Genomic DNA, 27,783 nt, shown 5'->3' on the forward strand with positions numbered 1-27,783 from the left:
GTACCCGGGAAGTTCCGGCCTCGGAGCGAGTGTCTACACGGCTGGATGCCACTGCCAAAACCTGCACCTCGCTCCGTTTTAAAGGCAGGAGTCACAGTCAGATGGAACATGGAACAAAGTCTATTTATCTCAGCATTTCGGGCAAGGCTGGCTCCAGAGCACCTAAGACCCAGCTGGAATCTCACGGCAGTATGATTTCTGTGTCTCCAGGAGCACAGGCTGGAATAGGACATGTGAAGACAAGAACAGGCAGCAGCCGCAGGGCAGAAGCCTAGGCAAGAAAGAGGCCTCCAGAGATACAGGTTCCTAGATCCAATCCTTTTCAGTGCACGTACATGCACAAACCCATCCTATCTCATCTTCACAAGGCTGAAAGCAGATCCCACTCCAAGATTTGATCTGTACTTAGACACATACACACCACTTGAATATAAAATAAAGAAAGCTTAGAGTCAAATAACAAAAAAACTAGCTAACAACAAATGTCACAGAATCCCTATGGATTGGAATACCGTGCCAAAACAGGAAAAGAAAAATTTTGAAACCAAAGCATTAACTCCCACCCTGAGACGATGACAGGGGGGCAGAATGTTAAGGCAGACCAGAAGGCAAGACGACCAAGAACAGGGCAAGAAAGATCCATCGCTCTGCACACAAACTGGAAGAAAATTACAACAGGGCTCGCCATGTTCAAACACCCTGGCAGAAGCAAAAAGAAAACCTCACTATGATAATGTTGACCTCGAAAAAGGGGGAGCTACCCATCAATGAAGACACTTACTGAAAGGAAATTAAAAGAAACAGCTAAAATGATAAAGCCTGCGTGGACAGCAACAGATTGATCAGAAACACCACACTGGGGGTGCAAAGCACCCACGTATCATTCTCCAAGATCTGGGGGGAGGGAGAGCAGGGCAAGTACAAAGGAAACTGGGGAAGGCAAAAAACCAGCAGCATCTTTCAAAAACTGGAAGTCTTGTCCACAGGAGGAAAACATAAAAGAAAAACTGATAAGTGAAATGGAAAGCTAAATACGAAAAAAAAAAACCAAAAACCAAACACCGTGCTTTTTCAAGTAACACAATAATAAAACTTTTTCCCCCACCCACCTGGAGCAGGAAGCTTACTGCAGAGTTTAAGACTGATAGATCAGCAAGGTATAAAAGAAAAGCTAAATTCATTTTTTGCGCTGGCAGCTAACAAAGCTCAGAGAGGTTCCCACCCTAAAACCTTCTTTTATAAGGGACAGACCTGAGACATTGTTTCAAACTGAAGAACTAATGCATCAATAAAATCACACAAAAGTAGGGATGGTCAAAAGTTGTTCGTCAGAGTCAGGTTCAACTATATCCGTATCCTTCCTGACAAGGGCTGTCTAGGAAGAGCTGTAGAGATTCAACCACTGGAAATCTAAAACACAAGTTAGAAAACCGTGTCAGTGCTTTGCTGTGCTGATTAATGCCTTCCCTAACGTGTATCTCAAATTTTTCCTACTGTATTTGAAAAACCCAAACCACGTTACTTGATGTCCTGTACTAAGGGGAGTGTCATAAGAGTGTTCAAAGTCTTTCTAAAAGCCAGCACCTGAAACAGACCTTCCTGTTAGGTGAGAAACTAGCACACTGATCTTAAAGAAGAACAGATCAGTTTGATATCATTCCTTCTTGACCCGTTTGGCTAGATGCTACTTGTCTTCACATCTGCTAGAGGCTTACAAATGGTTTCTGAGTTTGTGCAAGAAAGAACGTTAAGTTGAACAGTTGCTAAATCCCCATATCATTTTTCCTCTGTCCTTCTCTGCCTTTCAGAACCAACCCGTATCTTCAGGATATCATCAGGTGCTCCACCCAAGTCTCTGCACACTCCAAGACAAAGTTCAGGAGGAAAATAATTTCAAAACATTAAAACTGAATGCTTCAGACTGAGATTGGAGGAGCTACTACTCAGCTACCTACTCAGGCTGACCTTTTTATTAAGGACTACTGCAAAAAAGGGTCTTAAACACTTATTTACAAATCGGCAGAATTAGGTAACTCAGTTCTAAAGGAAAGGGAGAAATTATTAACCGTGGTATGTAACCTTCCACTTGAATCTTCTCCATTATCAGAGAAATTAAAGTCATACATATCATACCAAAAATAAATTAAAAAGCCTCAGAAAGTGGTGGAACCTGGGCTCACAACACTACAGACCAGCATGTCTGGTGTGTGAACACAGCAAACAGCAAAAGTTGTAATAAACAGAATTAGCAGATACGTGGATACATACGGTAGGATGGGCAGGGGTTTAAATACAGCAGGGAATGCCACGAACTGCTCAACGAGCAGGAGGAAATAGGCAGTTTAGTTGATCTGCTCCACATAGATTTTCAAAAAGCTTTCAAATAAATCATCGAGCGTTTTACACACTAAGCTGCCATGTGAAAAGAAGTTTGACAGAAGCAGACAGTTTTCAAAATGGAGGATGGCCACGGGGAGAGGTCCTCCAAGACTTACGTTGTTCAACATCTACATAAATAATCTGGAAAAGGGGTGCTAGAAGTGACGGATCATTCAGGATGAGCAAAACTAAAATAACGTGCAAAATTTAACAGCAGGACCTTGCGCTTTTTACGTGATATTGGCAGATGAAATTCCTCACTGGCAAAGGCAAGAACATGAGAAAAAGAAAAGACAACCAACCTCCATATGCACATTGGATGGACTCAAAACCATCTATGACCACTTAAGGAAAGATCTGGAAGAAACTGGGGCAGAGTTCTAAAAATGTCACCTCACAGTTTATCTGTATCACAACAGCTAACACGCTGTTCGGAACTGTTAGGAAAGGAACCAGGAACAAAGCAGAAAACACTTATGTCACGACAAATTCACGGTATATCTGTAACTTGAAAGGTACAGGCAGCTCTAGTCAGCCTAACTAAAAGCACATTGCGGAGCTAGACTATGTCCAAAAAAAGAACAAATATAATCACAGGTGTGGCACACCACAGTGCTTGGGATCCATGCCTGCACCAGCAGCCTAACGTGTTCCACGGCCCAGGCATTTCACCACCGATGCCAAAAATCACCAGAACGATCCATGGAGCAATTCTGGCACAAGCTAGTCAGCACCCTCCCAATTTTTGAAGACAGTTCAGGATCTAGTAGGAACCAGGGACCAAGAGCCAGTCTGGATGCAGCCACGCTACGCTAAATGCTAGGACAGCTTAACAGCATCAGCATGGCCAGACCGTGCCAACTGACCTCATGGCCAGAAAACGGGCGCTGCTGTTATTTCACAGCACAGACTCAGCTGTACGGCCAGAGACAAGTCTAGGACTCTTGTCTGAAGAACGGACAGGGAGTCCAAAATTCTGAAAATGGAAAGCACTAACGGAGTGATTATTCTCTAACTTCTCATAAGTGTTGGGGACACCGCAGTGAAATTATCAGGTGGCAGGTTTAGGTCAAAGTCTTTTTTCAAATAATAAAGTTCTATAAAAGCCCTCTTCTGAAAATAATCCCCAAACATATAAACCTGGTTTAAAATGCAACTAGTCAAATCCACAAAGAGTTAGTTTATCAAGAAGACTCAAGTATGTCTATAAGATCGAACGGCTGCAACCTTTAGCTCAGGAAGCCCTTATGTGGGGAATGGAAGCTGGGAAGGTACGTCAGGGAATGGATCTGCTGGTTGTGGTTTTTCACCCTTTCCTCGGGCAACCAATCCTGGCAACCACCAGGACATACTGACTCAAGTCAGACCTTTGGTCCAATGCCATGTGTTTTTTCTCGCTGCCACTCTTCTGTGACGATCCTGTCTAGCTTATCCACCCAGAAAATAGCCATTCTTAAGAACTGTAGAAGACGGAATGCAAATCTCATTTCAACTTTGTATCAAACCATGACCTTCCTTCTACAAACCCTAAGAAACTTACAGAACCTCAGTCGACGACATCTATCAAAGAAAATGCTTCCCAAGAAGGAGCAGGATTTCTAATGATAGATAGAGGCTGGCCCCAGCAGCCATCGAGCAGCCCAGAAGAGGCACGCTGAAGGACTCTGGCGAGAACGCAGTGGATGCAGTTACCTCCGTGTCCGTCGTAGACCGAGAACATGGCTGTTTCGCTGTCCAGCTCGGGTATGCAGTTGTGTGCATCCTGAAAGAGAGAGCAAAAGCCCACATGACATGGATTGCACCAGGCCCCGCAGAGAAGTGGGAGAAAGGATCAGGGAGGCTATGAGCACTGACGCACGGATTCTCAAATCTGGAAAGAGAGCGAGAACAGTAAGAAAGCCTCCTCTCACATTCCCAAAAGCTTACCTGGCGAGCACTCATCTTCAAAGGGGAGCATGGACCTTCAGCATTATGGTGCTCTCTGTGCTAGAGCAGTAAGCCAGCCTTGTCACCATGCAATTGTACCGGGAATCCCTTCAGATCCTCAGTACAACAACTCCAGACGCAGCCAAGCTCAAGCCAGAACCGAATCCCTCTGCTCACGGTCCCCGTAAGGGCTGTCACTGCAGTAGCTCACAGCCCTTAAAGAACACGAGGCAGCAGGCTGCGTCTATCGCACAGAACCTGGGCTGAGAGCTGCCAAGCCGAGCGTAATGTCAGAAATACAAGTGATACTGGTACCAATACACTGGCAACTTCCCCCCCAGACAAACGCAACTGGCTCAGTGTGACCTGTGGAGTCTGGCCGTTCCCACAGTTCCTGCCAAACGAGAGCCATGCAAACTGAAAAGCCACTCGGACGCACTGACAAAGCCAGGAGGTCACATATGGAGCCTCCTGACCTCATGCCTTCAACCAGCCGCAGCTTTGCCTTTGCTCGTCCCGGCGAACACGGTCACAGACGGCAGCAGCTCTCTATCCGAGCAGCCTGACGAAAGGCAGCCTTGCAGGGCACAGGATTGCTGCATCCAGTCAGAGCAAACAACTGGGCTGGAAAACCTTCTCTCGGGACAAAGGCTCCTTCCTGCTCTTCTTGCCACGGGGGATACCCCAGGAGGGCACTGCTGGCCCCAGGCACAGCTACCTGACGAGCAAGGCGAAGAGCCCAGCCTCTCTCGGGTGCCTTTTGAGCAGTGAAGCAAAGGACAAGCTGCTAGATAACTAAGTGTGAACACCAAAGTACAAACCCGGGTACCGCTGACTGAGGTAAGACCTACAACTTGGTTCTGGTGACTGACCAGAAACTTCGAGATCTCCAGGGGCAAACGAGAGGGAAGGTGCGTCCCAGGGGTGTTTTGGGCTAAATATCAGACTGCAGCCAGCCTTTCCCTGTGCATGCTCCCAAACTACAAAGGTCAGCAACATAAGCTGTATACACTGAGAACCTTTCCCTCCACAAGGTCTCTCAAGGACAGCAGAAGGTGGCACCACCCAGACTTCACAGCCAGGCGCCTGACCTCTATCACCCTATGGGTAAGCAAACTAAACTTGGCCATTCCAGTGCAAAGCCTAGAACCGATGGATGAGCCGAATCTTTCTCTTAAACCCTCCCCCTGCCCAACTAATCTCCTAATATTCCTTAAAGTGCAAGCCCTAAACTACCAATTTACAGCCTGACCGCACCCCATGTGCTCTTGTTCAAGAACAATCATGTGACACAAGGTGATCTGGTCTCTTTGCTGTAGTTCAAGTTCACCATGTTGAAGTTAAATGTGCTACAGTTGCCCCAAAACACTGTGCTTACCCCAAGACGGCTGGCTCAAAGATTTGGATGTGCCCATATCGCCAGCCACAACCCAAAATCTCTGTGCACGCACAGAGCTACACTTGCTGCCCAGCCAAACAACTGTGGAGCTCTTCTACTTTTTTACTGTAGGACTCCTTGGATAAGAGCTCTTTGCCCTCCCGAGTCCCACAATCTTCTAGGAAGAGAACTCCATCTCCCTGCAATTTCTACCAAGTGCTAAGGAAAATGGAAGAAGAGAAGTTCTGGGTTTATGCCACACTTAGTGCAATGAAACCCCTGCCAGCGTGATGAAACCAGTGTCCCAACAGGTAATTTACAATCTTGGTTCAAAATGAAAAAAAAAATACTCTGAATTATAACGCAGGAAATTTAAGCACAGGAGCTAGCGAATGAAAGAAAGAATAAACAAAGAACCAGCACTTCTCTGCTCGCTTCTCAGAGCATTTACAGAAGCTAGTGAGACAGCAAAACCACAATGAAGTAACTGGGATAAGTCCCGGGTGACTAAACAGCCGTTTAATTAGAGCAAGTAATGCAAATGCTGCTGGGGAGGAAACCCAGTATCGGCAGCAAAACCAGCCTCCCCCCTCCATTGGCAGAGCGCTCACCGCAGCTCGCCTGACCCCGGGCCGGGGTGCCGCAGTCACGGAGGACAGACGGATGCGGCCGGCACGCGTCGGAAGGAGAGGGTTCGGCTCCCACGCCGCGCACAGGCCCGCTCTGCACTGCCCAGCGCCAAGGCTCTGCCAGCTGGGCCACGCGCTGGTCCTCGGCACCTCCGACACCACCAGCAGTTGGGAGAGCACCGGGCTGACCGCGACCACCCTGTGCTGCCAGCACCAGGGCTGTCAGCTCCGGGTCTCCATCCCTGCCTCCAGGCCTGGGAAGCTCCCTGCAGCGAAGATCTCACGTTCCCCTGACTGAGAGCTGGAGGTCGGCTTTCCGCTGCCTAGCCTTCCCTCAAGGGCGGCACTCTAGGTCCCCTCAGCTACCTCAGTGGTTACCATAGCAGTACTGAAAAACAGTATGTTTGAAACATCAAACATCAAATTCGGTTGAAATGAGCAAACAAGTTAAAACTGGGAGTTAATTGACAAGTCTCCATAGTTTGAACCAAATTCTTGCTTTATTTTTGAAGCAAGGGCTTTTTTTCTGGGCCCTGGAGTGAAATGAAGCTGCACACTTCACTGCTGTTGCTGTCTCATCTCAGAGACAGGGTCAGAACAGCACCACAGAGCTCACAGAGGCCCCATCCTAATACCTCCGAAGTGCCTCCTGCACCTTTTGCTTCATCCCAGAGCACTCCTCTACGTACCATAAAGCTGCCTTCAGCTTTTTCCCTTTTCTTATTTGCTCAGAGTACCTAACGCTGCTTTTTTGTATCACCCTTTGGGTCCCTCATGTCCAATACATTTCCCTACTCACAAGCAACGACCTCTCTAGACTAAGAATGGACTTTTATTACAGTATTTCTTCAGAGCCCTGTACACCTACCTCACCTGGGGGCTCCTCAAACGTAAGTTAAAGGCAACAGACAACTCCTTTACACAAACTTCTGCTACCCAAAAGTGCCTGCGTCCTACCACTGGTACACACTCCAACTGGCTTCACTAACGTGACACATAACTAAAGCCTTAAGTGTAAACATTTGCTCAGAACTTTCCCCAAGCCTTACAGAAGAGCGATGGTACAGTTAACCACGAAGAAAACAAAAAAAACAAGACCCAGAGAAGAACACGTAGCACTGGAATGCAAGACAATGCCACAGAACTTCTGCTGGGCTGCGTGTGAAACAACACATGCTTCTCCCCATCACCGACTTAGAAGCAATTTGCCACAGGTTCAACTCGTAACACAAGCGCTCCTGCCCTCTTCTCACTGCTCCTGATAACACAGCTAAACCACGTCTCTGCCAACGGCCTCGCTACTGCTTCTGCCAGCAGGGAGATAAACCAAAGGTGCCAGCTAGTGCAGAAAACACAGCTGCAAGCTCTGGGCCTCATCCAATTTCCATAAAGGTCAACAGCAGCAGAACAGACCCCAAACAAGCGACATCACGAGCCAACGTCCCACCTGTGGGAGGGCTGCTTCAGCCCACCAGCATTACAACCAGCGGCGACTCTGCTCTGCCACTTCCCAGCCTGTCTCCTTAAAACTCTTCCAGCCTCAGTGCACCAAGGATGCCAGAACACCGAAGCCTGCATTCAGCCTCTTACTCGAGCTAATCGCCTTGCGGAGATTACACTGCACATCCCCTCAGCGTTCCAGGAATGTCTCTGTGCCTCCACTTCAGCCCTCCAGAGGTCACCAGGATGGACCTGCTGAGACACTATCAGTCACAGCCAGCTAAGCGCACACACGCTCCGACAGCCCCTCAAGAGCACAAGCACCAGCTCTCCTGCCTCTTCGGCCCTGGAGATGAGAGCCCATGGCTTCACAGAGCGCTGATGCACACAGAAAGGAGGAAACACCTGGTCGCTGTTTTGTTACCAGTAAGACTGCTGTGACATGTCAGCAGCAGCAAAGTGTCTGACAGCGTGGCTCGTGAAACCGTATTTGCAAAAATCAATGCCGGCCAGTCTGAACGGGACACCCTCTCCCAACGAGCCGAAGGGCTACAAACAAGAAGGCTGCTTGGCCGTGTTCAGCGAAGACGCACCCCGGGGCAGGCTGCTGGGACCAGTGTCCGTCCTTAACTAATTCAGCCCGTTTGCTGGCTGCCCAGAAGGGACAGTAAAGCACCACATCAATGGTGCTCACGGAGGGTGTTCAATTCAAAGGAACTGCTGGCAAGGCAGAGAAGCAGGCCCGCAGCTCGGCACTGCCCTCGCACAAGCAGCTTTACAAAGTAGTTCCAACAAGTGGGCAAATGCCTGGCTCCTGCCGCCAGGTATCCACCTACCCCGCGATAACTCATGTGCCCAGTACGAGCCTAGCTGGTGGGATGGCAGACAGGACTGGCTGTGGGAGCCTGAGAGCAGCAATGAGAATTCATCCAATAAACTGGCCTAGGGAAAAAGTAAAAACAGGGAGAGAAAGAGTAGAGAGAGATTGATACTCTATTTTCAGAAAGAAAAGCTGGGATTTTGCCTGAGGATCTTCCACTCGCATTCACTCCGTGCCTCACCCCCAACACCGAGCTGTTCCCTCCTCCCCTTTTCCTCCCAAGCCTCTTGCTCCCGCCGGGCTCCCTCTGGGCTGGACGCGCCGGGAGCACCCCGGCGGGGACCCGCGCCGTGCCCCCACGAAGCCAGGCGGCTCTCCCTCTGGTCCCCGCGGGGGCCGGGACCAGCGGCAGCCGACGGGCATTCCAGCAAGGCGGCGGCAGCACCGGGAGAGGCAGCACCTCCCCGCTCCGACGGCGCGGCCTCAGCGCCTCGAGGGAGGGAGGGAGGGAGGGAGGGAGGGAGGGACGGACGGACGGACGGACCGACCGCCCGCCCGCCCCGGCGGGACCGCCGCGCCGCCCGCCTGAACCGAGACAGGGCCGGGGGAAAGGACGCCTCCCTGCTGGGCCCGCAGCTGCGGGAGCTCCGCGGCAGCTCGCGCCCGGCGCCACCGGCCCGGCCCCCCCTCACCCCCCCCCGGGGCCCGCGCCTGGTGCCCCGCTCACCTCCATGGAGACGCGCCAGCCCTGCATGGCGCTGAAGCCGAAGTGGAGCGGGCGCGGCCCAAGCCCGGCCCCGTCTCCCGAGCTCTTCACCGTATTGGGCTGCGACAGGTATGCGCCCATGGCGCCGCGGCGGCCTCCGCCAGCGGACCCGGCCCCCGGCGCGGCGGCCCTGCGCGGAGGGGCGGCGGCGGATGCGGCGGCGGCAGCCGGGCCGCGCGCGGCAGGACGGTAGCGGGCGGCACCGGAGGGCGCGAGCGGCCCAGGGCGGGCGGCGAGGCAGCGCGGGCGGCGGAACCACCCACCGCGGAGCCGCCGAGCGGAAGTCGCGCGGCCGGAAGCGCGGGCTATAGAGTCGCCACGGGGGGACGGCGCTCAGCCCGCGCGGCCGCGGCGCAGGGGCCGGAAACGCCTACCATAGAGACGGGCGGCGGCTAGCGCGGCACAGGGGCGGGAGCGCGCTCCGCTCGGCGGCCTCCGGCCCGCGGGGCTCGGCTGCCCCTCCTCCGCCCCAGCCGTTCAGCGGCGCACGGGCCCGGCCTGGGACTGCCCAGCGCGGCCCGCCTCTGCCCTGCAGCTCCCTCCTCCCAGCGCCGCGGGTTCCCCGGGCCGGCCCAGTCGCGCTTCGGGGGATGCGGCAGCCTTTCGGGTGCCGGCTCGCCCTGCCGCCCCAGGGAGACGGAGGCCGCCCCGGAACAGCCGCACTTGGGGCACGCGCGTCATGTGGCAGGGAGGGGGCAGAGGGGGGCACAGGGGACTCAAGGTCGGTCGTTCCACCGCCCGCCCGTGGCGCGGAGCAGCCCCGCGGCGGCGCAGCCCCACAGCACGAGCCAGAGCCGCCAGCGCGCCCCATCACCTTATATAAACTCAGCCCCGCCTATTGACCAATCAGCGGCGGCTGGTGGCCCCTCTCTCGGGTTCTCATTGGCTACCGCATGGGGCCAGGCCGCCCCGCCCTCTCCGCCCTGCCCCACGGCCCTTCGCACAGTGAGCGCGTGGGCGCCCCCTATTGTATTATGTACCTGGAGCTCCGCCCACTGGCCAATTCACGGAGGCTGACGGCACGCTCCTGGCATCTGATTGGCCGTCGGGTGGGAGGCCCCGCCCCGGACGGCGCGTTACGCAGCGCGGCGGTTGGCGGCCGCGGCCCGTCGGCGGAGTAGCGACGCGCTTGGGGACCGGGAGGTGCCGGGCGAGCCCGGTAAGTGTGCGACCCCTGCTTACCCCCCCAACGCCCCTGTGCTGCCGCCCTCCGCCTAGGGCCGGAGCCGGCTCGGCCGGGCGCCGCCAGCAGGCCCGGGGCGCGGCCCCGGCTGACAGGCCCGGCGGGCGCGGCCCGGTCTGGCCCGCCGGGCCGGGCCTGGCCTGGCCTGGCCTGGTCTTGCAGCCGTCTCGCCTCGCCTCACGGCCCGCGCCTGTGGCCCGCAGGTTGTGTGACCGCAGCATGTCGGAGGGCGAGTCCAAGCAGGTGCCGAGCGGCGGCTCCGACTCGAAGCCGGAGTCCACGTCGTCTGGCCCGGGAATGACCTCAGTGTCTGCGCCGGTGACTTCCGCGGCGCCCCCGGAGGAAGAGGAGGAGGAGGAGAGCGAGGACGAGTCTGAGATCCTCGAGGAGTCGCCGTGCGGCCGCTGGCAGAAGCGGCGTGAGGAGGTCAGTGTCGGGAGCTGGTTCCTGGGGCTGGACTGGGGTGTGGTGGGAGTCCTTACCGAGCCGGGGGGGGGGGGCGCGGGACCCGGGCGGCCTTTTGTCCTGCCCCGCCGGCTGTCCTCCTTCTGCCTGTCTCCGGCTCAATCCCGACCCCAGCGGCGAGGGGCGGCAGAGAGGTGGGTGGCCCTTGGTGAGCTGTGGGCCGGCCTTCCTCGGCCTCGGGAGCGTCGGGGCCAGAGCGCGGCATGCAGTTGTCCCTGCAGGCTCTTGTATGCGGGGGGTGTCAGGTCCAGCTGCTGCCGCGTGAGCAAGGAGTGCCCCCAGCCCTCCTGGCTGCATCTCACTGCACAGTTCTGTGGCTCTGGGAATAACAAGGAGCGGTGACTAGGTAGTCCTTGGTGTTGGCTGGGGAGCGTGGAGCGAACAGTACCTGCTGCGGAGGCAGCCAGTTGCCCGTTCTCAGCTTTTGAATTACACCGTGGTTTTGGTTTGCTCTGAAGCCTTCGGTCAGGATAAAGCATAGCCCGTTCATCCAGGCGTCTTTCTTGCCTGGTCCTACTTGCATCCCCTTAGCGATGCGTGCATCAGAACTGCCCTGTGTGAAGGCACAAGTAGATTAGATCTTGCTGCTTTGGACCTCTCCCTTTTCCTGCTAGTTGCTGTGCTCTGTTTGTCTTATTGGTGGCTGCCTTCACAAACTGGTTTCTGTCTCGGGTTGGCTCAGTGAAACCTGCTCTGGCCGGGCAAGCGGTGTAGCTGTGGTAGCTGCTGAGAGACAGAAAATGCTCACTTCCGTGCTGCGGCACAAGTGCTGATGTAGCTTTTCTCAGCCAAGTCGGGGCTGAGCATAGAGGTTCGGGGCTGAGCATAGAGGTTCGGCTGTTTTACCCCTCTTTGCAGACACAGAGTAGTTCAAACTCTGCTGGTGGTGGTGGAGACGCTTATTCTGATGTAAATCTGGAGGTCAAAGTAAGGTCAAGGATTCCCTGCAGTTCCTCACCTTTGCTTGCCTGAAGGCTGTCTTTGTTTTGTTCACCTAAGCCAGATCCTAGTGGTGCAGTGAGAATGGACCTTTTCTGGTAAAGCTGTGCGGCTTGGGCTGCCCTGGGGAGTGTATCGGTGTGAAGCTTTAAGTCTGCCCTCCACAGTGTGTTCCTTCCGATAGCCCCAAGTGCTTTTTTCCTGTGTCTGTGCTGAATTGGCAGACGTTGGGGAACAAAGCTGGTGTTCAGTTGATGTAGGCTTTTCAATATGTTTTATTTAATACTGATCATTTTGACACAGAAAGGTAAATTTCCTTCCTTTTCTGTACTCTCCTACATAAAAAGTAAGATTTGGTAGGCTCTAGTGTTTTCTTTGGGTTTCAGTTTCCCTATCTGCGGACAAATTAAGGCCCAAACACAAGGGGTTTCTTATTATTTTGGCATGGCTGAATTACTGTCTTCTGCCGTCAGAATGAGAGTGTCTGGTTGGTTGGAAGGCAAGCCGCCTCTATATGTTAGATGTATGGGCTTTGTTCCACCTTACAGAGAGGAATGACTGTTGAAGGCCACAGAACAAATTGTTGACTGACCTGGGGTAAACTCAGGGCCTCTGGTTCTTGAGCCTTCATCCGCCAAGGTTGCACCGCCTCCCTGCAGGAGCTGCAGGTGCGATATAAGAGCTGCGGGTGCGATATAAGGCCTGCATGTGGCCTTGTGTCTCAGTGTGTATGGAAAACACACGTTTCTGGGGATCATGCAGTTAGATTCTGTTTTGTCTCTTAGGTTTGCATGTGAATTTGTGGCTTGATTAGGCCCAAGCTTGTGCAGTGGCATTTGTTCCTCGTAACCGTATGACTTCACGCTCTTTTTGCTGCCTTCGGCTTTTGGACGGATCTTGTTCCCTGCAGTAAACTCTCCCGTTGCCGATATTCCAAAACAAATTTTATTTTGGAACAGCAGCTTTACTTTCTGCGCACCCTGGCTCGCCAGAGGGAGGGGTCTCCCGCACCGGCATGGTCCCTGTGACAGGCTCGGGCGATGCCGGTGATTCCGGCCAGCGCAGCCCCGCGGACGGGCAGGAGGAGGAGGAGGTGCTACTCCCTGGGAAGGGGACGTGCTGCCCGCCCTCCTCGGTGGTGCTTTTGCCATCTCGGCAATGTCTCGGGCGCCGAGTCGGGCGGCCGCCCTGGGAGCGGCGTGGCGGGACGGCCCGGGGAAGGGTCGACACGCTTGGCCGCGGACGGACGGGGCGCGGTGGAGCGCGTAGCGGGGCTTCCCCCGGACGCGCCGCTCTGAGCCGCCCTCCGGTGCGCGGCGGGAACGAGCAGTCCCGCTTTTGACGTCCTGCGGTTGTTCGGCGGCTGGCGGCTCCCCGCAGTCCAGCTCCCGAGGCAACGGCGGGGCTGCGCCGCGGGGCCCGGCGGGCGCGCAGGAGGCCGTGGGCGCTCGGGCCGGCGCCGGCAGCGGGCGGGTCTCGGCGCCGGCCGCCCTTCCCGAGCTCGCCTGCCTCTCGCCAGCGCCGCCGCGGCGGCTCCTGGGCGCGGGATGGCCGTGGGGCGGCCGTGCCGGCCCCGCTGCCTTCCCCGGTGCGCTCGGGAGCCCCGTCCCCGCCAAGCGCCCAGCGCCCCGCCGGCGCGGCCGGGAACCGGGCGGGCGGGGCGGCTCCCCGAAGGGCGGCTGCTCCAGCCAATGGCAGGGGGCGGGGAGCGTTACATCACCAGCGCCGGCTCCCATAGGCTGCTCGCCGCCCTGGCGGCGGGGCCGGTGCTCGGGAAGGGGCCCGGGGGCGGCGGGAGCGCTGCCCGCGCCCCCCTTGCTCGCCCCCGTAGCCGCTGTCCCGCTGCAGCGGCTCGAGACCCGCGGGTGCTCGGCGGCCCCGGGGCGTTCGCTGGCGCGTCGGGCCCGGTGCGCCCGTTTGTGCGCGGAGCGGGCTCGCCGGCCGGCTGCGGCCCGCCGGGGGGTTCGGCGGCAGCGCAGCCGGTTGGCAGGGCCGTGAGCTGCTCGGTCGGCCTTTAGCTGCAGCAGCCGGGCTGAGCTACGGCGACCAACGTGCCTTAAAATGCTGACAGGCCCGGCGGGCGCAGGAACGGGGGGAAAGGAACAGCGGGCGCGGGTTTGAACGGGGAGAGGAGCGGCTGGCCAGCAGCCCCGCAGGAGGAGACCGGGCGTGCTGGTCGGCAGCAGCTCGGCAGGAGCCAGCAGCGCCCGGGCACCGGGAGGGCAAACCCGGCTGGCCGTGCCGCCCTCGCTGCTCCGCTGGGCTCGGCGCTGGAGCGGCCTCGCCGGCAGCACCGTGCGCGGTGCGGGGCCCCGCCGTTTCGGAAGGGTGCGAAGGGCCTCGGATGCGCCCGGAGGAGGGCGACCGAGCCGGTGACGGGGCTGGCAGGCACGTCCTGCGAGGGGCGGCCGAGCACCCTGCGCCGGGCTGAGGGGCGACCTCACGGCTCACTTTGTTACCGAGAGGGTGGTCAGACCCTGGCAGGGGCTTCCTGGAGAGGTGGCCGACGGCCGAGCCTGTCGGTGCTGAAGAGGCGTTTGGGCAGTGCCCTCAGCACCACGGGTTAACCTGTGGTCGGCCCTGAAGTGGCCGGGCAGTCGGACCACGTGATCCTTGTGGGTCCCTTCCAGCTATTCTACATCCTGCTTAAACTTAGATTGTGAAAAAAGGTTGCATTGATTGTAATTTTTCATAGAGAGGGCACTTCTGTAGTGGAAGGCGTATAATTGCTGTGAAGGTTGGGAGTAGCCTTTTAAATCCTGCTGTGAAACTGCAAATTAGGAACCTATTTTAACTAGAGAATGCTTACCTTCCCCAAAGTTTGCTCGTTTGCGTAGTGCATGTGGTCGTGCTTTGATATACCTGAAGGGTGAAGTTGCTGCCAGGGTAAGACGAGGGGGAGGGTGGAGGGTAAACGTGCCTGGTCCCATAGGATACTTACCTTGTGTAAGTTGTTCAGTCAACAGAAGAGAAGACTTAGTGTCGCGCTGCTTCTTCCTGTACTGTATAACCAACGTGGGTGTTTTCAGGCGTCTCTCTTCTGTCCTGAGCCCTGCAGGGACTGTGACAATCTGCTCTCACATGCTGCTGTGCATACGTGGCAAGCGTGGGGCTCCTGGTGCGTTGCGGACTGTATTGCTTTCCTACCTGGGCCAAATCCCTCTCTGGAATTGTAACCGTGTCCCTGGTTGCAAGGAGCTGAAGGTAGCCTTTAACAGGAGAATCTTGTCTCGTGGCAGAGAGGCACAGAGAAAGGACACACAGCATGAGGTTAGGGGCATTGTGGAAGGGAGAGACTGAGGCTGACAGGCTCTCAAGCTTGTGCTTGCCTTGGTTTCTTTTGTCTTTTCTCTCTGACAAAAACCTCTTTTTCTGCTGTCCCCGTGTCACACTCCATTTTCTTCTTTCAGTCAGCATGCACACGTAATGTATTTTTCTTGGGTTGTCCAAGTATCTTCAGAATTATCTGCTGTGCCTCCTAGGAATAGAAACTTCTTAATAGAGAAGGATTGCAGCGACATGCTCATGGTTCATTTTTAGACTCCTGCCGCTGGCTGGTATTAAACCTGAAACTGAGAGCTTGGACTCTGCCTGCTGTCCCTGAGAGCTACACAGATCAAACAGAAAAGTGGCCCAGACATAACTGTAGGAAAACTCGTGCTCTGCTGCAGCAGAATCTATCTAACTTTCGGCCCAGTATTACTGTGTTGGGCTTGAGAAGCTCATGTGGATGACCCCTCCCTGGTTCAAGGCCAGGTGGGATGGGGCTTTGAGCAACCTGCTCTAGTGGAAGGTGTCCCTGCCTATGGCAGGGGGCTTGGAACCAGATGATCTTTAAGGTCCCTTCTAACCCCAACTATTCTGTGATTCTGTGTTAGTGAGAGAGACTTAACCGTTCACAGACTGAGATGGTCCTGTGGTTTGTCCTGTGTTTAATAGCTATCTATCGACCAGATTTCTTCCTATACCTTTTCTGGGTAGGAAATGGCTGTATGATTGCATAAGCCAAGACTTTATTTGTTGACATTTTTGTAACGTGCTTAGGAAATAACCCATTTAGTGCTATTGAGTGAATCTCTGTTGTATTGTGGATGTGGGAACAAGCAGGTTCCCTTTTAGGTTTGTGTTTGAGCATGTCCGTGATGGGATGCTAGGCCTCCTCTTCTGCAGCCTCCTTGTGAGGTGTGGTCAGCTGTACAGCTCTTGCCAAATGCTGCTTTGTTCCCTGATACAGAAGACTGCAAGGATGTGAAGCCTGGCACTTAAAGGAGAAAAGAGACGTAACAGGAGAAAGATCACTGGTCTCTGCTTAAATGCCTTTGCCCTTTCCCTGGGGATGTGTCAGGCTGCTTCAGGTTAGTGTCAGAACCTTGTACCGTCCTTGCAGTCCTGCTTGCGTTCAGTCCCTTGACTGGAAACTTGCCCATGTGCTGACTCGCTCCGTCCTGCGCAGATGGCAGACACAGGGGTTGTACTTCCTTCCTACAGATTCTGAACTCTTGGAGGTGATTTCTGGGGTGGCTGGAAGGTGATGTTTGGGCTCTTGCTAGCCATCAACAACAACCTCCCTTGAGAAAGAAAAGACCTTGTGGTTGTCCAATTGTTGTTCTGTGCTTGACGTATTACTGACTTCTTTGCAAGCTCAGCTGCTGGAGCACTTTCCACGTTATGCCCCCACTTCAGTGGCTGCTGAGATTGAGACGTTGTCTCTTGTATGTAAGTGTGTCCGTGCATACAGTGGTGGTTACGTTGATTAGTGCTTGATTTCCTCTCTCTGGTATTTTCCACGGTCAGGTAAACTAGACGAAAGGTGCAGTCTTTTGTAGCTTCCTTCACTGTGGCACGCAGACTGAGCCAGGATGATGAAGTTCCATGTGGACTTGGTTATCGGGTCAGGTGCAGAGCTTGAGGAGCAGTGTTTGGGGCAGTATGCACTGTGCCTGTGGGTGTGTGGGAGTTCGGTGTTCGGTCTTGCTGTTCTTCATAGTATACTGTTGCTGGAAGTCCAGAGAATTAATTTAGGCAGCACCACTGCCCTTAGTTTGCGTCTCTTTTTCTTAGGAAAGACCTTGCTGTCATTCGGCTAGGTGGTTCCCAGCCGTTCCGGGGTCCCTTGGTGGCTGGGTGGCTGGATGCTACAGCTGAATTTAGTGCTCGGGCTAACAGACGCTCTGGATCCATGCTGGCGCTGTCAAATGCTAAGGAGGGAGCTGTGGTTTATGAGGAGCTGAACCCAGGAAGACATGAAGTGAAATGCTGGGTCTCATGCATCTTTATTTTACCTCTTTGTTGTCTTTTCAATCCTAGTAGGAGTCTGTTTCTTGCATCATTTTTCATCTGGAGCTGGTTGGTTGATGACTTGCACCTCTGGATTTACTCTTCTTCCAGGAGGCAGAGTGCAGGACTCTTGGAGAGAAAATGTCAATAGCCTGGGTGTTTGGGTTCTGCGGTGCTTGAGTCTGATTTCTCAGCTGCTGTTGTGACTGGAAAGAAACTTGCTGAGGTAGTAAAAAGATAAGCACCAGTCTTTCTTTTCCTACCCTAAGTCTGAGTTTCTGTATGTGGGAAAGTGAGGCTTTGTTCCTTGGAAAGGTGGCGTTTGAGATGCTCTGAGCTTTGGATTCTGCTGCTGGAGAGAGGATGGGCTGCAGCGATTCTCGAAGCAGACTAGCGCTAGGAGGGCTGCCAGCTTTTTGACAGGCTTTGGCAGTGGACCTGCTTGTTTTTCCAGCTGGTGAAGAAAGCTAGTGCCATGCTGTACTTTTTATGATTTTTCTTGTCCATTGGGAAGATAGTTAAATGAGGGAGTAAGTGCAGCCTTTTAACACTTTTATTGGCTCATCCTGGAAGGAGTGAACCCTTGAGGTGTGCCCACATGAGATGAGGAGCACTGCAGGGTGGAGAGGGAGTTGGGCCTTTGTCTCGGGGCCGTTGTCTACAGACCCGTAATGTTCTTGCTCACTGACTGTAACAGGCAGCTGGCAGCTTGCTCAGTGCCGCCCAGGCATCGTTTCTCGGCCTTTGTGCTGCCGCAGTGGGGGAGCTGGCGCAGCCAGGGCAGCTGTCTGCTGCTTGCCCGGCTTTCCAGGGGTTCAAGGTGCTGGTTGCGCTCCAGCTGCCTGCAGCCAGGGGTAGAGTTTGCTCTTTACAGCGCCGTTCTAAAAATAACGTGGTCCGTGCACTTCCCAGCAGCACCGACGCCTTCCCCTCGTCGGACCGCTGTCTCTTTAGAGCCGCCCTGGGAGGCAGGAGGAAGCGATCGCGATGTTGTGGTTTGGTGGGGGTCAGGTGCTGCAGCCGGGCTTGCGCTTGGGAAGGAGCTGCTGGGCCAGGGGAGGGGAGAGGCTGCTTGCCCACTGGCTCCAGGTCCTGCCCGCAGCGAGGCTGCCTAGCGAGCCCTGACGGACAGAGGCCCTGTAAGAGCACGGCTGGCCAGAAACAGGTCAGCACAAGCAGGAGCCTGGTGCCTTTCCAAGCATCCCATGTTAACACAGGTGACGTGAAGAGCTTTGTCCTGATTCTAAGGGTCAGTGCTCAGGCGAAATCCCATTTCATGGGTGTCTAGTGCCTGTCTGTCAGGCCTCTGTCTCTGTGAAATCTGGCCTGAAGACCTCTTGTCCTAACTTTCTGGCTAGTCTGGCTTGAAGTTCACTAGCAGATCTGTGTGCTTGCAAGTGCATGTACATGGAGAGTAAGGAGCACACTGGCACAGAAAATAGTCTGAAAAATAACTTGACAAAAAGACAGTGCAGGTGATGGTGATCAGGTGCAGGATGTAGCTGGCAACTCGTCCTGGTCCTTCTTTTTCCACACTCTTGGCCCTTCCCTCAAAACATCCCATGAATGTTGTACCCAAATGGTCTTGTCTGATCCCCAAATTGCCCATCTCCAACGTCCTATTATAAGTTCTGTATTCTTTTAAACAGCATCACATCATTACACAGCACAGTTGTCTTGTGTAATTTGCTGAAGGGGCTTCTCCTGTTGAATTGCCTGGACGGGTTTTCCTGATGGGCACAGTGAATTGATTGCTCACCCTTGTGGCCCTGGGAGCCCTTGGTTCAGTGTTTCATCTGTCATGCGTTAGACTGTCTGGGTTTCCCACCCTGTTGTGGTGCTTCTGATCACTGATGTGATTCTTGCTTCTCCTTTGAATAGCCCTTACCCAGATATCTTTCCACAGCAGTTTGATGAAACTTTTTTGGCCATTTAGTTCAGGGAGACTTCTGCAGCTTTGCTGGAGGTGAGTGAGCAACTGTTACAATGCAGAAGGCGGAAAAAGACAACTTTTAAAATTGTCATTAAAGCAGTAACAAGAATAAAGAGAAGATGTGTACCTACAATATTGCCTTTCTGTATATAAAATGAGTTATCTCATGAGTACCTGGAATTCTGCTCTGTTTGTTTCATGTTTAGGTGGCAGAGCCAGAGCTACTGCTGTAAAACCAGCAAATAAGAGAGTGAACAGGAGAAGAGTGGAAAAAAGACTGAGATATTTTGCTGTGACACGTTCTCACAATAATCAGGAGTTGAGGAAATTTGAGGCAGCTAGTGTATTTGGACTGTCATGTTTAGAAGTTACAAATGCACACGTTTCAGAGAGCTAGTTTGATCTCATCTTGCAGCCATTTATACTTCTGATGTAATCCCGTTGTAGTCAGCTTTTACAGTTGACCACACACACACACACACACACACATATATGTGTATGTATGTACGTACGTCAGGATCAAGTGCTTCCTCATTGTTCTATTTAAAATACAGTGTTTGATCACTTCATCGACTGCTTTCTCGCTCTTGTAACATCACAAACATGAGAGAATTACTTTCTATTCATATTCTGTGTAAAAGTCTGGGTGAATTTACAAGCCTGTTCAAGATTTGTACTTGCAGCTGTGTACCAATTTTTATGGCATTTTCTGTTCCTTTCCTCGTAGTTTCTAATACTGATCTTTTAACAGCTTCTAAGACTAAGTGGTGTTTTTCAGTTGCCTGCAGTGATTTGAAGGCCTCAGTCCCAAGTGAAAGTGTCACAGAATAACAGGATGGGTCAGTGCAGAATGACAGCAGCTAACTCGGAGTTTATCCTGTCTGTCTTTTACCCTCTCTGTGGTGTCTTGTGTTACTGGTGCTCATCTGAGCTTTCTGCCCCTGGGTTCAGTTCTGAGAACTTCCTGAACCTCCCAGTCAGTTTATTTCTGACTGTTCCCAGGGATATGAACTACTTTGGGTATGTCCTTGGTGTGATATGTTTGATGAGGTTTTGGTAACAGTACAGGGGTGATAGTGGTACAGTAAATGTAGAGGTACTGGTGAGTTACTGTCACCTTCCTGAGGGATTCTATCCGAGTGGTTTGTACCTGTAGGATGTTGGGTTTTCTTCCCCACTCCCTTATGTGTTTTGCTCTGCTGTTTCTGTTTCCCTTTGGGAGTTCGTCACCTCTTCCTGCTTCCGTAGTTCAGCTCGGTAAGAGTGAACCCTCTTTGACTCTGTTGGATTGCTCGTTTGTTTTGAAGCACCAAAAGAAACCACGAGTTTGTCGCTTTGGGCTCCTGGCAGACAACCGACGCATTTATTTCTGTTGCCCATTAAGTGGGTGGGAATGGTGCGTGTCTCCCTGTGAGGTGTCCAGAGCAGTGCCTTTCCTGCTCAACCCGACTCTTGTCATACTTTGGGGTTTTTTGAAGTTGCTAACCTGCTGACTGGAGAGTTACCTGGCGTGTTTTCAGTGAAGCCTATCCCTCAGCGTGTTGTTTAGCCAGAGCTGTCAAAATGCTTTCAGGCAGCCTGGGCTGGCCCCTGGGCCGCAGCCTGCGTGAGGGCGGTGCGGTTCGAGGCTCGCTGCTGTTCCGCGGAGCAGTGGTGTCCTCGCTGGCAGGGCAGGGCTGGGCTCCCTGAGCGGCTCCTGGCTCCGAGCTCTGCCCTCTGTGGCCTGGCTGCGTGGGCCGGGGCGGCAGGACTCCCTTGGGGGCGGCAGGGACGCGTACTGCGCTGCGTGGGGTTAGGAAGCCTGTCTGCTTTTGACTCCTGCCTCAAGGCGGCACCTCCTGAGCCGCTGCATGTCAAATCACATGTGAGCTCCAGCTCGTGGAAGGCTTTTAGCTCTGTATTGAAATGGTCAAGATTTGTTCCTTCAGTTACGTAGACAAATCATTGCTGATGTATTTTATCTTTTTGTAATGCGATTGTTTTGTGATGTATTTGTATTGTTTTGTAATGTGCCTTGTTACTTGTTCCAGCACGTAGCTGTCTGGAAGAACCAACTGTTGGATTTGTGATGGTCAGGTTTGCTGTTCCTCATACTTTCGATTGCTGTACAAATTGGTTGGTGTAGCCGTGGTGATAACCGGTACCTTCCTTTCCTTGAGATTGTTGTATTACACTAGTTATTTTAACTTTATTTTTGAATTAATGCCTTTCAGGCATTTTACTACCATGAATTTAATTGCAAAGGCCGGTGCTGTCAGTTTAATTAAAACATGAAGTAGGCTTGCTTTGTTTTGTTGGATTTTTTTCCCCCCTTTGCCTGCAGCAGATCTTGCATTTTTTGATTTTGTTACACTCTAGATTAGCTTCAGATCTCCAAGACAGCTGCTTTTGTTTCCTCTTTCTGTTGGTAAATAGGCTACTCTTTGTTTTGCCGCGGTTCAGTTAGAGTAGTGTTCCTCTGTGGTCCAGCTACTGTCTTCTGTAGGTGTGTTATCTCTGTTCTCAAGCTTTTGCCAAGCTGGTTGAGCAGAGCTTTGATCTTTTTCTCTGGCCTAAGCAAGTGGCCAGGGTAACTTTTTAGCATACCTGACCCACTCTTAACCAGATATACGGCCTTTTCTAAGCGTCTGGCCGAATGCACTGCCATTCCTGATCTCTTTTCTTCCATGTGCAGTTTCATTCTGTACTGATATTCTAATTACTGTGGATTTTTTTCCAACATTTATATATATATTTTTTTTTTTCCCTTGCTGTCACTTGTGGCTTAGGCTGTATTTTTTTTAAATGTGAACTACAGAACATCTCTCTCAGAGCCTGTGTTCTTTCAGTGATGGATATCCAGATGTTTGAGAGCTATGGAAAAATATGCATTGAACAATTGGAATAACCTGGCTAAGGGAAATATAGCTTCTGAACTTTTTTCCCTTAGCGCTAAGTTATGCCTTGAAGTAACAGCATTTAAATCTCTTTCCCCTGCTCTCACTTATTTAGTTAAATTCACTTGAAATTCTTCTTGAGTTTCCTTTCCTCTTGTTGATATGCATAAAGAGCTACATTGGTATTTCTGCTGTAAATTTTGTTGTGGTTGTGGAACTGCTTCCCCTGCTGTACTTCAGAAATTTATGCTAAACTGATTTCAGTTAACTCCTTCCTTCATAGTTTAAAAGGTACGTAGTCTACGTGGGCTTTCTGGGAAAGAAACACTTTGGAGTAATGCATTATCTCCAGGAACACAGGGTATTTCTTTGAGCCAGTCTTCTTTTGTCATTTCATCAGCATGGGTTCATGAGCAGCTTGTTGTCTTTGGTCTGGGTCATAAAAGACCACTGACAATTAGACAGGTTAAAGCAGTCAGTATTAAATTACTCGACAAAGCTTGCAGGAAGTTAGGGCAAAGCGAGGAGAGAACCTGCGTCATCCTCGCCCTGCGCTGGTGCCCGGCTGGTGAGCGCTCTGCCAGGCGGGAACGGCGCCTCCGCGGGGCACGGGTGTACCGGGCTACCTACCCCTACGCTGCTGGGGGCACCCCTGGGGGCAAGGCATGGAAGGCAGCATTTTGAATGTGCCATTTGTGTTTCCTCTTGCTCGGTCAGGTTTGTGGAGAAGTCGAAATTTATATTCCTACAAGTGCCTAGAACTGAGTGAACTGCCACGTTGCTTCTAAACCGTGAGCTGTCTGGCTTGCGACCTTCCATCGACCACCGGTAGCTGCTCGGAGGCAGCTGCTGGCCGTAACCCTTGGAAGGGTACAGGGCAAGTGCCAGAACATGCTTCCGTGCGGGTTTAGGATTCCACTTTGCTGAGCATGGAGAGGGATGTGGAACAGCGATTTGGCAACCTGAACAAAGGAGGAATTTGCTGTTGTCTTCTCAGCCATCTGTATGTGAGTTTCCCCTTTTCCTCTTCTGCCCAAGCTGTTGAATCTCCTCTTGAACTGAGAATTACCGTCAGTGATGTCAGATGGGTTTGGTGTCTTGAGTCATATCTGGTGCCCAGGAATATTGCCTATGAGTCATGGAAATTATTTACGTTTGGTAAATTGCCCAGAAAGAGGAGAGGATATGACAAATCCACATCCACTGGCTGTATCATCAGGGCGGATTTTGAGCAGTTGTCAGTACTTGAGGACTTAATTAATCCAGTAGAGCTAGAAAGCCTTTGAAGAGGCAGCAAGGATGATGAAGGAAGAGAATACAGAGGGATGCATGGGCACTGGGCGTCCGGAGTCGTGCCTTCCGTCTTGTCCCTGCAATACTAACCCTTTCTGTTGTCAGGGGGCTTGTTTAAACTTTTCTTAAGTTAAAACCTTTTGGCATTCAGCTTTTTAGTCGTACTAGGCATTCTTATACTACTGTCGTCCCTAAGATACTTATTATACTAAAATTTGAAGGAATAAATGTTCTGTCATTAATCATATTTGTTCTTTCAGCTTTCTTTAATGATGAAACATAACAGGCCCGGCCTGGTATTTACATGTTAGCATCAGTGTATATATGTGTAAAATCAAGTTCTTATGATAAATATGATGAATGTCTCCTTACGTTAAATCTCAGACCTTTCACCCCTCAGTTATGCAGGAGGTGAGGGGTGGGAAGGGACCGGGATTGTTCATGCTAAGCTGCTTGTCACCCGTGATTGTTCTCAATAGTTATTTTCTGTAGCTCAGGCTGTCTTTATGTGGTTATGGCCTGTATTCATTATTCCTACTGTGTTACCCCATTGCACCTGCTTTTGTCACAGTAATTTACTGCTCAGTTTACTAAGCAATTGGTATCATTCCAGTTACACTGTTCTTGTAGTCGTTTGTCACTCCGGAGCGTCACTTGCAATTTCAGAATAGTGAATGTTATTGGGTCTGTTTGGATTCCCTTGGGAGGTCATAAAAAGGGGTCCCACCTGTACTGACTGGCTGTCAGTCGAAGTTCTCAAGCTACGGATGGAGTAGAGCAGGATGGAGAATAGTTCAGCTGGAAGGGACCCACAAGGATCACGTGGTCCGACTGCCCGGCCACTTCAGGGCCGACCACAGGTTAACCCGTGGTGCTGAGGGCACTGCCCAAACGCCTCTTCAGCACCGACAGGCTCGGCCGTCGGCCACCTCTCCAGGAAGCCCCTGCCAGGGTCTGACCACCCTCTCGGTAACAAAGTGAGCCGTGAGGTCGCCCCTCAGCCCGGCGCAGGGTGCTCGGCTGCCCCTCGCAGGACGTGCCTGCCAGCCCCGTCACCGGCTCGGTCGCCCTCCTCCGGGCGCATCCGAGGCCCTTCGCACCCTTCCGAAACGGCGGGGCCCCGCACCGCGCACGGTGCTGCCGGCGAGGCCGCTCCAGCGCCGAGCCCAGCGGAGCAGCGAGGGCGGCACGGCCAGCCGGGTTTGCCCTCCCGGTGCCCGGGCGCTGCTGGCTCCTGCCGAGCTGCTGCCGACCAGCACGCCCGGTCTCCTCCTGCGGGGCTGCTGGCCAGCCGCTCCTCTCCCCGTTCAAACCCGCACCCGGCATTACTCCCTCCCAGTGCAGAATCAGGCATTTGTTCTTGTTCAGTTCCATGCCGCTGGTGGTTTCCCAATGCTTCGGTCTATCTAGATCCCTCTGCGAGGCCTCTTGTCCCTCAGTTTCAACAGCACCTCCCAGTTTAGTACCCAATGGACAGATGTTTATCATGCAGACTTTTGATACTGTACAACAGTAAACTCACTACCCCGGTGGACTCCTTTCTCTGCTCACAGTTCTTACACGTGCGTGTCCTGACGCTGTTAGTCCTTGTCGTTGTATGCGTTGTATTAGGAGCTCAAGTTCAGCTGATTGTTAGCATGACCTACAAATTCTTCTTGGCACCCACCTCCTACAGCAGAGTTTCTTTATAAATACAAGCCCTGGGTTGGTTTGGGTTGGATTTTTTTTTTTTTTTTTTTTTTTTGCATTTCATATGGTCAGCTGGATGCATTGAGTCTGTACCCCATCTGCCAGTGTTAAAAGCACAGTCTGTTGGCAACTGGTTTCTTTCTCTTAGTTTTATTAGTTAACATTGTGTTATCAGTAGCTATTTCGTATAATAACAGTGTTTAATTAATTTAAGTGTTGTGGGTAGCAGAACGTTTATGTCAGTTCTCATTAGCATAACACTGTAGCTGGAATTGAGTAAATCTGATCGTGTAAAAGTGGCTGCCAAGGGGGAAGGGGTTTTTGAGGAAGCCCCTTACACATAGTGAGAAGCTTCCAGCAAATGGGATGCTGATGGGGTCCCTAGGGAGGGAAGAGAAGGTGAGACAATATGAGTAGGAAAAGCTGTAAAATGGCCAGGACTTTGAGAAAGGCGAGTCTGGATTTGCTAGCTGAACCTCTGTGTTAACTTTTACCTCAAGGGGAGTATTGGATCAGCTGAATGTGAAGTCATTCTGGGTTTGTGGCCAGTTGGTGTGAATAGTGATGCTTGATGGCTGACAATTTAAAAGGTAAAGTCTACCCTCTGTCTTCTCCTAAGTACTTTGAGATGGTAATCCAGCTTTATCGCTGCACACTGACTGGTGCAGCCTGTGACTGTAACCTCTGCGTGCCTGTGAGACAGCCTGTAAAAGGCATTACAGAACAGCAGGACACTCAAGATGTTGGAGGAAGGATCCCATATACGTTTTTGGATGCTGCTACATAGCTGAGAAAAAACAGTATCATGTTATACTTTGCTGCTAGGGGGGTTGCTCATCTTGCATCTATGCAGGTCTTCGGGCATTAAGTACTTCCACAGCCCCAGACAATCTCGTGCTAGGCTTTAAACTCTTGCGGTGTCAGGTCCCCTCTCCTTACCTCGTTGCTTTCTTTGTGCTCATCTGTGCCTTTAATATTAGGTGTGGATGTACTTGTGCTGGGTTAATGGTTGCATTTATTAACCAAAGAAGTTATTGTAGCACTTTCAATTGTGTAATCAATTGCTAAGTCTATTCCCAACTTGCAGCTTTCCCTTTGTTTCTCTCTGCTTGGATCCGTGTCCTTTCTTGAGTTTCCTGTCTCATCACCTTTCAGAAAATGCCTCCAGAAAGTTATGTCTGAGTTCTTGAGACTTTTTTGGTATCCCTTTTGTATGGTTGGAGGTTTTTTTTCTCGTTAAACAAACTAAGGGTGTCATAAAACTTAAAAATCGAATGTATTGTTGCAAAAGGCAGCTTTTACTGCGAAACAGTCTTTGTGCAAAAGAAGGTTTTGCTCAAGTATGCTCAGGGCTTGCTGCTTACATGGCCTACGACATACTCACGTTGGGGTATGTCCCGTTGGTGAAATACATGTGCGTAATGCTGTCCTGCAATGCTTATTTAATTAAAAGTTCATGAGCCAAGTTCATAATACTCAAATGAAGGATGCATGGTAATGATCTGATCTTGCTGGCTTAGAACTCGCATCTGTCTCCATCCTTCCCGTGCAGGTGAACCAGCGCAATGTCCCAGGGATCGACAGTGCCTACCTGGCCATGGATACAGAGGAAGGTGTGGAAGTTGTTTGGAATGAGGTTCAGTTTTCTGAGCGGAAGAACTTTAAGCTTCAGGAAGTAAGTTGACATGTTTCCCAACAAGATGTGGGAAACCTACCTTGCACCGGGGTGGGACTATAGAGATTGGTGACCTTTCGTGTGGATTTGGCTGGATCTGGAGTGCTGTACTGCTGAAATGTGACAAATCCCACTGAAGCCTGGCCTGTGCAGAAAACGTGACGGAGAACTGTTGTTGTGCTGTTTCTGTGGGCTCTTGTGTTTGTTTAGCCTTGGCGATCAAACCACGCTCAGCTAAGGCGCAGTGTAGATGGAATCAGATGCTGTTTGTTGTTAGCATAGGAGCTTAAAGTGTACTGGGTTATTTAAGGGGACCAAGACCAAGAAAAAAGTAAGATATGGGCTGATGTGGTCTCTGATGTAACTTTTTTTGTCTTTCTGATGTTAAGGAAAAAGTTAAAGCGGTGTTTGACAACTTAATTCAGCTGGAACATCTGAACATTGTGAAGTTTCACAAATACTGGGCTGATGTGAAGGAGAATAAGGCCAGGGTAAGTAAAGCGAACAGTCTGTTGGGTTTTCTCGCTGTCTGTCCTGAAGGTAATTAGTGAAGCAGAGGGTAATGTCTCCTACTGCCCCTACAGGTGATCTTCATCACTGAATATATGTCTTCAGGGAGCTTGAAACAGTTCCTGAAGAAGACCAAGAAAAACCATAAAACTATGAATGAAAAGGTAACTCTTTTTTTTTTCATATATGCCTATATTCACTTAATGCCATCGGCCTCTGGAAAGCTCTTTCAGCGGAGGACCCTGATGAGAAGGCAGCCTGGTGATGACATGTGGCTGCAATTCCTTTTCATTACTGTAAGCTGGTTTAGTTGCAGGTTCCTCTTGGACGGCTGTTCTGTGCGGTTTGCTTTGTTTCCAGCAGTTCTGCAGCTTCATATGTGTGGTGTGACAGGCATGTCCCTTTCCTTGTGGGCATACAGGAAAGAGGGAGGGCATCTTGACCCATATGAATAAATAGCAGCTAAACCGAGCATGAGAGTTCTTGCTTCCTACGTGCCTGTACTGGGTAAAAGCTGAGATGCCACAGAACGGAGCGTGTATTCCTTCATATGAGTGGGCTGTGAATCACAGAACTAGGGGTTAGTTCCTCTTCCTTGAATGATC

At 52.0% G+C, this 27,783-nt stretch overlaps 2 protein-coding genes across 4 annotated transcripts in view; one reads left to right on the top strand and one right to left on the bottom strand.

Moving 5' to 3' along the window:
* Positions 1-9,419, bottom strand: part of PPM1G (protein phosphatase, Mg2+/Mn2+ dependent 1G) — a 23,060-nt gene extending 13,641 nt beyond the window's left edge. Inside the window, exons 1-2 of the mRNA XM_086461803.1 lie at positions 9,300-9,419; positions 4,072-4,141 (exon numbers count right to left, since the gene is read on the bottom strand). Of these exons, the coding sequence (XP_086317929.1) occupies positions 4,072-4,141; positions 9,300-9,419 (190 nt within the window). The remainder of the gene's footprint in view (positions 1-4,071; positions 4,142-9,299) is intronic.
* Positions 9,420-10,465: 1,046 nt separating this feature from the next.
* NRBP1 (nuclear receptor binding protein 1) overlaps positions 10,466-27,783 on the top strand; it is a 40,835-nt gene continuing 23,517 nt past the window's right edge. For all 3 annotated transcript variants that reach the window (XM_086460357.1, XM_086460356.1, XM_086460358.1), the window contains exons 1-5: positions 10,466-10,497; positions 10,725-10,947; positions 26,546-26,668; positions 27,058-27,159; positions 27,253-27,342. In XM_086460357.1, coding sequence (XP_086316483.1) covers positions 10,741-10,947; positions 26,546-26,668; positions 27,058-27,159; positions 27,253-27,342 — 522 coding nt within the window. In that variant the 5' untranslated portion in view covers positions 10,466-10,497; positions 10,725-10,740. The remainder of the gene's footprint in view (positions 10,498-10,724; positions 10,948-26,545; positions 26,669-27,057; positions 27,160-27,252; positions 27,343-27,783) is intronic.

This window comes from Leptosomus discolor, chromosome 2, assembly GCF_034619465.1.
Source record: "Leptosomus discolor isolate bLepDis1 chromosome 2, bLepDis1.hap2, whole genome shotgun sequence".
Lineage (NCBI taxonomy): Eukaryota > Metazoa > Chordata > Aves > Leptosomiformes > Leptosomidae > Leptosomus > Leptosomus discolor.